At 34.4% G+C, this 12,825-nt stretch overlaps 1 protein-coding gene across 7 annotated transcripts in view; it reads right to left on the bottom strand.

Annotated features, from left to right (window-relative positions):
- Hdac4 (histone deacetylase 4) overlaps positions 1 to 12,825 on the bottom strand; it is a 96,271-nt gene that overhangs the window by 78,691 nt on the left and 4,755 nt on the right. For all 7 annotated transcript variants that reach the window (XM_070299088.1, XM_070299091.1, XM_070299026.1 and 4 more), the window contains exon 2: positions 10,522 to 10,642. Coding sequence is in view for 1 of the 7 variants with exons in the window: in XM_070299071.1 (XP_070155172.1) it covers positions 10,522 to 10,558 (37 nt within the window). In the remaining 6 variants the exon portion in view is untranslated. The remainder of the gene's footprint in view (positions 1 to 10,521; positions 10,643 to 12,825) is intronic.

Below are 12,825 nucleotides of genomic sequence, written 5' to 3'. Positions count from 1 at the left end.
ATGATAAAGATTTGAAATTAATTAGTAACGATATAATACCAAATCTTTCTCAGATTCAAGTTTATCGAACGTTTGGCTGATAAAAAGATGACAAAGATCGTAATACATATAATATACGCGATAAAAAATGTAAACTGTAGACATGGATTTAAAATCATCTCTTCAGTAAGTTGATCTATATTTGTGCACATATAACTAATAGTAAATGCGAGGAATAATGATTAATTGTAAATACTGAAATTTTTTTAAAAAATCTTCTAAAAATAAAAATATTTAAGCAAATATTATATCAAATAAAAATCACCGATTAAAAACTGATAAAAAAAAAAAAAAAAATAATTAGTAACAAATTTTAATTTCGTATAAAAAGGGGAGATATTACAAGTTAATTTTCCAGCAAATTTTATTTTTTTAAATACCTTCTATAATAATTCGATTTAAAAAGGCAAAGTTAAAATTAGTTTTACCGTGTAGCCAGGCAAATTTCAACTTCCACTTGATGCGATGGTAGTAATCCTTATTTAGAACCGAGCATACGCTTGCGTGGATTTAACAAAGTTGCGTCAGTGTATATATGTGTGCATGTGTGTATGTAAAAATGCAGTTTATAAATACACGAACGGCTTCGGACGAATCCTGCGCCCCCGTGATTAAAGTCGACGCGGACCGGAATGATACACGTGCAAAGTCGACGTCACACAAAGAACGCGGATGATCCAGCAATTGACTGCAGCAGCAACCCCAGCATACATACATCAGCGTCGATAATCGCATTTCGCAATGCGCGGCCTTGACGATGTCCGTATAGTTGCCGATCGGGTCGTCTAAAAATAGGAGCTCGCGCACGCGGGTAACATACATTAACGTCGTCTCTCACACGAGTCGTTAACTCCGGAATGACCACCGGTGGTCGGTTCGCAAATCCATCTATCTTCTATCTCATCCGTAATAACACCCCGCGCCTTCACGCGACACCTCACCTCACCTCGTCTCACGGCCTATTTTTAGGCCCACTGCGTATATAACTACGTCTTACTATTTTTTTTCTCTCTCTCTCTCTCTCTCTCACTCTCTTCGGTTGCTTCTCGATCCGATGATCGACGGCAGTAAAATAGAATGTCGAAAATAATATCGGGCGTTTCGACAAGGGCTATATATAGGAGATGATGCGTCAGTGCAGCAACAAGTGAGGTCCGCGGGTAGAAGAGAAAATCGGGGCGATAGAGAAGATGAGAGGGAAAGGGAGGCAGTACGAATCGAAAATATACGAAACGATGAATGAAACCTCCGCGCATCGACGTCGCCAAGACGTACCAAGCGATGCTGAGATTATCCAACTCAGGGCGGGGCCGTTTTTGAATGCATCTCCGGAGGCAATGGTGACGATGAGGGGGAAATGGGAAGAGGAATACGTGGCAGATATCTCGAAATATCATCGTCCTCTGGGAACTTACTATATCGGCGTAGAGACCGACGTGATGTCGACGTATCGCACAACAAGCAGGAACGAAACGCGAACGGAAGCTAACATAATTTCGGCAAGAATAATTTCTCACGCGACGCAAATACATCGATCGAGATGAAAGCTTGATATTACAGATACACGCGAGTACAAAGTCCGATTAATAATCCGGTCATTACCGGCCAATTCGCGCTAAAGAAAATTAACATAATTGACCTTTTATATAGCAAAAGGTTAAAGAAGATGAATAACATATCGGATTAGCAAAAACCAATTATAGAATAATGTATCATATGTCATATTGACTAGAGAGAGAGAGAGAGAGAGAGAGAGAGAAATTCTGACGTTAAATATATCTTGTATAAGGAGATCGCTATTGTATAATTTATTTTTTTGACGATCAAAATGACGCAGGTGCGTGCTAAACGCGTAAGATTCTCTCTCTCTCTCTCTCTCTCTCTCTCTCTCTCTCTCTCTCTCTCTACAACAAGATTCTTACCAGTAAATTGTGCGATTGCGTATAAATCGTATTGTCAATGTAAATGATGTGTTTTCGATCGAAACATGTATGGATCATGGTTTATTCTTACGGAAAAACCATTTTGACGCGCATGTCTAGACATATGTAACTTACCACGCGGCGCGTTTATTTCAAGAGAGGTGGGAGATGTTTTTAAATGAATAAAATACACAGTCAACAAGGAAGATGTACGAAAGAGGGATGTCAAAATAACACTGCTCGAAGATGTAATAAGCTTACAAGCGTTCGGGAATAAAGTGTATATATCAACAGTAGTTAAAATTATATTTTTAAGTATAGGCGAAAAAACATCTTAACGTATCGAAGAAAGAGATATAAAATTTTGAATACAGAACAATTCGATTCTTCAGAAATAGTATACTGTATAAGAATCAAAGATCATGTAAAAATTGTTTTAATTATTCTTGGCCTTTATTTCTTTGTGTATAAAAATCTCTAAGATTTATATTTTTATTAGTAATAATTTAACTCTAGTAATAACAGCGAGCTAATGTTTTTTTTTTTTTTTTTTTTTTTTTTTTTTTTTTTTGCAGAATCAGTTTTATATATTTCATATTATTACATCGAATATTTTGATAATGTGTAACATCATCATAAAATATTATAATTTTTTGATCAATTCCTCAAAATAAGCGCAGAAATTCAAAGAAAATCAAAAGAATCGAACTCGTTTATTTATATTCAATTAAAGAAATTGAAATATTTTTATAGCTCCTCAAAATAAATACAAAAATTTGAAGAAAATAAAAAGTCGAATTTATTTATTTATATTCAATTTAAAAAATTGAAATATTTTTGAATATTTTCTATTATATCAAAGAAACGCGCTCTTATTATTTACAAACCTACGTACGTAAGTCGTTTGTAAGCAAACTTGTAGAAACGAAGATATTTCTTTCGCAGAATCGCTTCTATCGGATACATAAATATATCGAAATGAGCGCGAAATATACATGGATGAAAAGCGGATTTACTTTTGAATGAAACCTCCGAATTTGACGTCACGCGGACGCGTCGCCCATCGTTATCTAAGAAGTCTCTCGTTTTGCGAAATTTCTCACGCATTGCCAAACGCCTACCCTTCCTCCCCTCCCCCTCCCCCTCCCCCTCCCCCCCAACAAACCTCAAACCCAGAGAGGGCTTACGTCGAGCTCTCAGAATAGTGAATCCCGGTCGGAAATAGCCTCGCACTTTCGGTAATATGGCCATATGGTTGCGGCCGCGATGAAAATACGCTCGTGAAACGTCGAAACTCGCGTATCTCCGCCGCGTGTTCAACGCTAAGAAAGTAGCCGCCAGATTCTGCTAAGTCTCCAATTAAAATAGTTTCCCGTCGAAATAGAATCCGTGTAAATTCGTCGAGGGGCAAAGTTGTATTTATCGCAATTCTCAAGGACTGACATGCGGATAACACTTGATCATTAAACGTTGCGGAATCTGAGAGACGGTCTTTGCGAGTGAATATATAGGAAGAAGTTTGCCGATCACTCAAAAACTGTGGAAATTCTCGCGCAAAGAATTGCGCTTAAAATTTCAAAGATCATTACATTTTTCGATGAATCTAAGATATTACACGTTCCATAAATTTATACTATAATAAATGTATTATATATATATATATATTAAAGAGAACAATACATAAATTTAGAATAAAAGCAACAGAAGTTACATCTTCGCATTACCGTTATCTCTCTCTCTCTCTCTCTCTCTCTCTCTCTCTCTCTCTCTCTCTGTTTTTCTCTTATTGTTAGATGACAAAATACTTGGACTAAGCAAGTTTCTATCATGTATAATTCCAAGTCTTGCTCTCGGGAATTTACTTGTCGGGTAAATTTAGCCCGAGCGTGCACTTAACGATCTTAAATGAGTCTTCCGGGACGTCGTATTGTCAGCTACGATCGAAGAAAATCTTGGCACTTTCAATTACATTATCGTCGATACTTAAGAGCTTATACGAGCGCTACAATTTCGTGAAACCACGGCCGATTATCCGGCCGTCTTTCATTTCCGCGCGTCAACATAGGCCGCTCGTTAAAATAGAGGATCGCGCTATCTTCTCTATCTCTTTCTCTCTCTTCTACATTTTTCACTCATATTTTTTTTTTTTTTTACCTGCTGCCACGTTTACCTTTGTATGTATCAGCGAGCCGGTATTTTACGGTCGATGCGTGTCAGTCTACATAGTTAATTTAATAGGCTAGGAGAATGAGTCGCGGTCAGAACAGAGTGGAAACTATTAAAATCTCGTTTCCAGCCGTTTACTCGGATCGAACTCACTTTCTCGGATATGTACATCAAACGAAGTAAAAGGATAACTCGCGTAGTTCTTTCATCCACGCATGGAGAAAGAGCATGAGAAACTTCTTCGTCTTGGACAACTTTTTGGTAAAAAGATTAGACTATTGCATGATCTATCATATCAAATAATCCATGTCAAGTAAAGAGCACAACCTGTATTTTCTACATTTTTGTGCAGCTTAAAAATGTTTACAGAATTTTTACAGAAGAACTAAATTTTTATCTTACATCTTCCGCAAAAAAATGCCCCACGTATTCAATAATTTTATTTTATTAAAATATTTTTTTTTTTTTAATAATTTATTGAATGCACTATCACTATATAATATATTAATTAATTCGTTTCTTGTTAATTAAGCTCTTTTTAAAATCTTATAATCGAATAGATGCTGACATTTTATATTCGCGCTTACGTTTATACTTGAAATATCAGCTATTTGTGTTTCCAACACTTTACGAATAGAAACATTATACATGTGATCTGTTTATACTAGAAAAGATAAGCAATCTTAATTTGCAAATGTTATGAATCTCAAAGAAACGTGAATATAAATTACCGCATTAATTTTAGATTTTCTAAACCGGATTTACATCAACAATTAGATAAAAAAAGAAAAAGAAATAAACTCGTATACCAATTAGAATAGTATTTTTGCAAGTAATGCCGTCGTTCATCTCCAGAACGAAAATCCGCCGTTGGGCCGCACGATTTTGCGTAATAAAATCGTTATCGCTGTGTTTAAAGCCGTGTGTACAAAAGCGGAACGAGAGAGAGATAGCCGCGAGCAATGTTTATTTCGGCAACTTGGCACAACACTTCCAATTAATAATAGTCGTAAACGTCTCCCGCATATCTCGCGGTCGGACAAACAATATATTTCTGTCAGCGGCAGCTCGATCTGTGGGAGATCTTGCCGGCGTGTCGTAATAATTGTTATCGTCACGAGATAAACTTCTAGCCCTTCTCATTCCGGAGAAAAGAATAGAATGGAATTACTGTATATTTGGCCCAGCAACAACACGTCCCATCAGGCATCAAAGTACGCGCAATAAAAATTTATACAAAAGTATGTAGAAATATAAATACATTTAAAAACAAATTATAGTCTTCTCTCGTGTTATATTTATGTGGAAAAAAGTTAATGTATTTAAATACTTCGCGTGTAGAGATATCGATATTTTAATTTAAAGCAAAGTCTTTCTCGTCGCGATCATTCACGGATTAAATATCCGCGCTACCTTAACCGGTCCACGGATCCAAGTGCCAGGATGTTCTCTCTTCATTCATGTGGAGATAAGCCAGAAGAGTTCAGGCAGCGTCCTCGAATTTCGAGGAAAGAGATGTACGATCGCACCCGTACCTCCCGAGAAGCAGAAGAACAGGGAACGAGGAAGGAAACGCGCGAGCTGGCTTCGAGAAACATCATCAGCTTCTTACTTAACCAACCGGCCCCCGCCAGTATTTCATTCATATTATTATCCTGGCCCGGTGGTCATCTGCTTCGAGTTATTTCTGTTTTTCCGCCGTCGAATTTTTCCAAGACGCATCTCGTCGATAGCGCTATCAACGAACAATTGATTCGTCAAATATACAGAGTGTAAGTCGCGTATAACTTGATTATCTCAATTACATCCATTTAAAAAAATCTCGAAGATAATATTGAATATATTTTGAAGAAAAAGATTAATAAAGAGATACACTAACAAGAGAAATCATCAAGGTTATCAAGCTTCATGATTCATCCTCCACAATTATTATTCGTTTCGACAATCGTGCGTTATATGAAAATTTGTCGAGCGCGAGTGGTTTCGTCAAATCTCGGACACTCATCGCGAGGTTTTGTAAACTGAAAACGTACGATGACGTATATTATTCACACGATCGATCGAAATGATTTAGAGAGAGAGAGAGAGACGCATTGGGGAAATCATCATGGAATTGACGGGGAGACGAGGAAGGGGGAGGGGGCGGGGGGTAACACGCGTGTCTGCCAAAATCAACGGGACGCGGGGCTCCACCAAAGTCAAGTTCGACCGTCCTACGCGAGTGCGGGTGTCGAAGGTCGCGGAGAAGAGCCGTGATTCGGTGTTCATTGATGTCGGCGATTAATCGAAAGAGCAGGTTGCCACGCGTGCTTTCTTTAGATCGTCGAAACGGAGATGCGGCTAAAGTTGAACGCGATCCTCTTTTTCCCGGTTTTATACATAGATCCTTTATTTCGTGCTTATGCGTGGTGGGAAAATAGAGCGATTAGAAAAAATAACGAAATTTAGGCGTTCGAGTAATCGTTGAGAACAATTATGCCAGACGATATTTTATGTTGTTTGTTAATTGGATGATTAAAAATTGAAATGTTACTGGGAGAGAAAGAGGGGGAAGAGTATAAGATGGAGATATTAATATAAATAAATAAGTATTATTAGTGTGCTCGATATTTAAGTGATATCTGTTAAACTCTCGATAAAAATAAAAATCTTAATTTTACGAAAAAAAAAAAAAAAAATTTGCTTGGAACAATTTTTAAATATACATATATTATAAAAGTTACGTATAAATTTATAATGAGTTCTGTAAGCATTGCAATCAACAATAAATATTATCTAATTACATAATTAGCTTTCAAATTTTTATAAAACGCGTCTTCTTAAACGCGAGAAAAGCTTCATTTCAGATATAAAATTTATTAATATTCCAAAACTTACATTGCATTTGCATTGCTCTTGCAGCTTTACTTATCACTTATACGTTTGCCTGCTATTACGACGCGAATAAAAGTTTTCCGGCAAAAAATATGCATAGTAAACAGAATACATCACACATCAACGATCCAGTTGATGCCATCGAGTACCCAGTATCGGCAGTGGTTACGAAACGTATAACGCAATATGACGTTGGCTAAAAATAGTAGCGCACCCGATATGTGCAAACTCACCTCGTCTCCACTATGCGCTTCATTAGCTTGATCGGCTGCGTTATTTAATGCATCCGTGTGCATTACGAATGAGCGTCGACGTTGCCGATCGCCGCAAATGATACTACGTCACGCTCGTATCATTTGAGGCGCGGAATGATGATGTTTCGTGCTCCTCTCTCGTTAAATGTACACGAAAAATTGAAACCATTGAATGATATTCCAATACGGATTTCGTAACAGATTTGACATTAACTTTTCTGTAGGAAAAATGTTGAGTAAATCGTTCGCGATATATTCTATTTACCTTTTTTGAATAATTTTCGTTTAGTAGCAGCAATAAATGTGTAATTAATAAAGCTTCTGTGGGGAAGTTTCTAATTCTATCTAATACATATCCATTTTTTATTTAACTTGTAAATTGTTCATCTTTTGTAATTTAATTTAGAGAAAATCGAGAGTTATATCTTTTGTGACTTACGTAACATAATTCGCGATTTTCGTTCGTTTATAATTGAAAATTTTTTACGCCTTAACAATTTTCGTTAAAAAAAATTTGCAAGTGTGAGAACTATAGAGAATTTCTTCGTAATCACAAGATACCGCAAGATATCCTCAAATTTTACGATATCCTGGGGGATTTTTTTTTTTTTTTTAATGTGTGTGTGGTTGTATAAAAGAATTCGATTAAGACGATTCATATCACGAAATAAGTACTATCGTGAAAAATCGTTATAATTGATGGAGTTTATAAATGTGAAAAAGTGTGTAAAGACAAATCTACAAAAAGCGTTGCTCTATCATAAAATATAAAAAAACCGTAAATTTAATTCTCTTATAGAGATATATTTTTGATCGATGAATTTAAAAGCGCTTATAAGACTATATATGTAATAAAAATAATGTCGATTATAAAAGTCAAATAAAATAATTTCCAAAAAATTTGACGCTATTCGAACCGTGTGTCTCTTAATACCTTCCGGATAACTAAGATTGTCTATAATTTGTCTACACATGCATCTCTCAGGCCGCGATAACGTCGTATATGTCGCTGCGTCCCATCACGTCGCACACGGGTCATCGTGGCGCGACGAAAGTACATGCTCTATTAATAATATAATGCCGACCGTGTACATACATGCAGTGCACAGCACGCTACGACATAGTAGCGCGTGCACGCAAAATTCAGCAACAAACGCGCTATTCTCACATGAATACACTGGACCGTACAATATCGGATCGCACAATACCGGATAATAATATTCTCCAGTGTACAGTCTGACTACGATATTCAGAGACTCTTGACGCAAATGCTTTTTGTGCAATTTTTTTATATTATAAAAAATGTCAATAAAAATTTCAAATTAGAAAATTCGAAAGTCACTGTAGGCATTACCGTTAAATTGATGTAATAAATTGATACATATTAATAAATACAATATATTTATTAATATTGATTTATAGATATTATTAAATTATAGTATATATATATATATATATATATATATATAATTTTTAAATAACCGCGATATTATATTATCGCGTAATGATTATGTATGTTTTGGATAATAATTAAAAAAAAATAATATATCTACTTTTTTTTTGAAGCTTAAAAATTGCAAATAATTATCTTGCGCATTTTTGAGTTAATTTGACACTAAAGATATGTTATTCGAATGTTAATAAATGCATTATGTATTACATTGCGTCGCATTGTACAATATTTCAGTATATGAAACGTATCATCATGGTCGTCGTCGATACTGTAGTGATCGAATCTCGAAGCGACTATCAGGAATTCGCGCTATGCATTCCGGAATTCCTGGCACAACGGCAGATACATGTTTCCGCGATTCGCGTAATATTTTATTCCTTTATCCATAGATCTTGATTCTTTGCCAATCGTATATGATACGAATAGAAAAGAAAAGAATTGCTTATTTTGTAAAAAGAGAGAATCTCCCTCTAAGAACACGAACTAGTAAAATTAATAATCAAACACACATAATAAATGACATTTATCATTACATAACATACAACATAAAAAAATCTATTATAACGTTTAATTTAAGATATAAGATAAAAGCAAATTTATCTCAAAAAATCTACATAATAAAAATAAAAGTTGTGATTTTAGCTTCCTTTCGTACTATATAGCTATAATTTTCAACGTTCTATTTAATATCTAATTAATTATATTTAATTCGTCTAAATTTGGTTTGCTATTCGTGTTTGCACTTCATTCGCTTGTAGTATGCTGGATGCGGTTATTAAAAAAGAATTCTACTTTTACGACACATGTCCTCTCGGTCTACATGATGCATCGATTACAATCTTTTTAAATTGAAATAGTTTCCAATGCGCGTCACTCAAAAATTTCACAGACGAGATGGAACCAGGCTTTGAAAAATATTCGTGAAAATATCATGCACACATCAATTCGCTACGAGGCATTTTCTGTCAGCCATATTTCCAAAATGTTTCCGCGCGTGTTACGCTTTTCTTTTAATCGAGAGCCCGTGCAATGAAAAAATGATTATTCAACGTGCAGATGATAAATGCGAAAATTGTGACCGATTATGCGAATCTCGAGGGTGCTTTGTAAATATAATGACAATAATACATATTTTATGTAATCTTGTTTACATACATTTTGCATTTTATTTCGCCTGAGTGCCGTGTAATCATGAAAATTACTCACGTTTCCTAGAAATGAAAACCGATATAATTTTAATGAGCTCAATTCTCGATGTTTTAAATGCAAAAAAGTACACGTTATGCTAATGTTTTAACACACAGATGTAACGACTCCTACAACTCTTTATATTATAGTATCGTGAATTGAGAATTCATCGGAAATATATTATATATATTTTTTCAATTAAAATCCTAATTTTCGTGATTAACTTTTACGAAATTATTTTTTTCACGAGTTAAAACTGTAATTAATCTCAAATTAAAAAAATGCGAATTTGATACAAAATCGCGATTATACTTTATGATAACACGACTCGTGATTGCAATATGTCATTTAATATTGAGCTTGATGATCGTGAAAACCATCAAATTTCCTAATAAATAAAACATCTTTTTAATTCAATCATATAATTATCCAAAAAATAATAAATTAACAAAGAAAGTGAGAGAGAGAGAGTGAGAGAGAGAGAGAGAAAGAAAAAGCCATAATCCTCATTTGCATTGTTTCATCGCTCTTGATTCATTAAATTTTATTCCGTTAATTAATTAAACGTTATACCGCAAGTAGTTAAAACTTTTTCTGTCCTGTATGTAAATACATTTGTACTTACCTTTTGCCGTATTTGTTGGCGGATGCTCGCTGGTCATCCTGGAGTTTGAATATCCACCGCGTGGCACATTTACTCTCTCGGGACGTCCAATCGTTGTTTACTTCGATATCGCATCGGTTTTCTGAAAAGGATAAACAAATCTGTCATGTCAATAGATATAAATAATTCAGAACTTCAAACAATATTATTAAAAACAGCTGATATTAATATGCAAAGTGAAAAATAGAAACAAAGCAAAGATAGAGATTGGTATAGTCGATATATCAGAGTTTAATGCGACAATATATAAAGAATTTTATGATTATTTATAAAATATTATAATCGTATTTATATTTACATTCAACCGAAACATAACAGTTGGAAATTTATATTAGATCATAACGATAGCTGAGTCCGGTAGCTATATTTTCGTAAAAGATGGAATGATTTATCCGCGCGATAGACTTATTACATTTTAATATCGATTCAATTAGAGAACCGCGAGACACGTATTGGATCTTCCTCATGACATACCGGAATTTCTATTTGGCATGAATTACGAAAATCTGAGTAAAACACGATATACTTCCGTATATTTAATTTCGTCGATGAACAGTTTTTACAATGAGCAAACCTGCTATATTAATAATTCCAATACTTGCTTGTTTATATAATTATCTTAAGTTATAATTATATAATTATCTTAAGTTATAATTATATAATTATCTTATTTATCCATTTTCTTATACACTATTTATTATGTCAATGGCACGAGATTTGCTTTGACGTATTTATATTCGAAAATTTGGCATAAAAAAAGACTATAAGAACCAAAACACATATTTCAGAGAAAGCTACTTCCTAGATACATATACTTGTCTATTTACAAGTAAAAACATGAAAAAAATACTTAAATATTGTAATAATTAACACTTCTTCATTGGCTTTTGTAAATAAACACATAAGTTTCTCGAGGACATAATCTACCTTTAAGAGAGAGAGAGAGAGAGAGAGAGGGAGAGAGAATACGTCTTTCTCAATATTTATTTATTGCATATCAAATTTTAGAAATCAAATTATTTTTCAGTGCCGCGTGTAGGTACTCAGATCGAAGTATCAAAAAGCATCGAGAATCGAGCTTGTTAAAATCGTATCATTTTTTATTTCTACAAATCGTGAATAATTTGCATGCGCTGATTGTGCGGCATCCAGGCAAAATAAAATGCAAAGTGTATGTAAAAAAATCATATATAAAAATATATTGTTGTTGCTCTCGCTTGAAATCTGCATAAATCGGTTGCAATTTTTGCATTTTCGACATTACTACATTGAATAATCATTTTTCATTGCACGCGCTCTCTCGATTTTATTGATTGAGTGTAACGCGTGTGAACATTTTGAAAATATGGCTAACAGAATTGTCAGAAAAACACTGCCTCGTGGCGAATTTATGTTTTTCCACAGTATTTTCACGAATATTTTTTAAAATCTCGCTTTGCTTGCTCTGTGAAATTTTTAAATGACACACATGGAAATTATTTCGATTTGACAAGATTTTAACCAAAGGCATATAGTCCCTGAGGACAGGCTGTGATAAAAGAATGAAATCGCTTTTTAACAAGGATACTTATAGCAAAATCGCAACGAGAGAATTGTTTCAAATGCGAATAACGATTACATGTGAGAAATAAATAAAAATTGAATAAATTAATGATTAAAAATATGATTAATAAAAAATATAATATTAAATAAAACGTTAAAAAAGGATAGCTGTATGATATATTCAAATAATACAAGATAACGGGCAAAGAGTACTCTAAAATCTATTCTTTCCTTTCTTCGCAAACTGCAATATCAAACGGACACTACCTCAATCAGCTGACCCAGTTGTCGTCAAGTATAATGTCCTAAAATAGAACGAAGCGGAACACAGATCGGGATAGTGCGACGAGGAATCTGTCGTCGGATTTCTCGATGATCGTCGGGACTTTCCTGACTTATTTACGCCGAGACAAATCGAGCACGACCAAAGACGATACAGTTAAATTCGACGAGTAACCGCTCGACAATTTTAGAAACTAGCGGTTTGACTAACAATAAACCATTGATCACAAATATCCATTTAATTTTAATTCGACGATACTCGTAAAGACATCAACGATGCATAATCCTTTTAATTCTTCAATCTTATACAGAAGTAAGCCACAGAGAAATCAATAAGATTGATCGCGATCTTCATGATTTGAAAGATAAACTTAATTTTTAAATATCACGAAATTCAATATTTAAAAAATCAGCGATTATAAATCTCTTCCGTTCAAGGAT

Source organism: Polyergus mexicanus, unplaced genomic scaffold (assembly GCF_030449975.1).
Source record: "Polyergus mexicanus isolate NDT 795.1 unplaced genomic scaffold, iyPolMexi1.0 SCAF_1, whole genome shotgun sequence".
Taxonomy (NCBI): Eukaryota; Metazoa; Arthropoda; class Insecta; order Hymenoptera; family Formicidae; genus Polyergus; species Polyergus mexicanus.
Note: the sequence above shows the minus strand (reverse complement) of the source record. Positions and strands in the feature narration are given on the sequence as shown.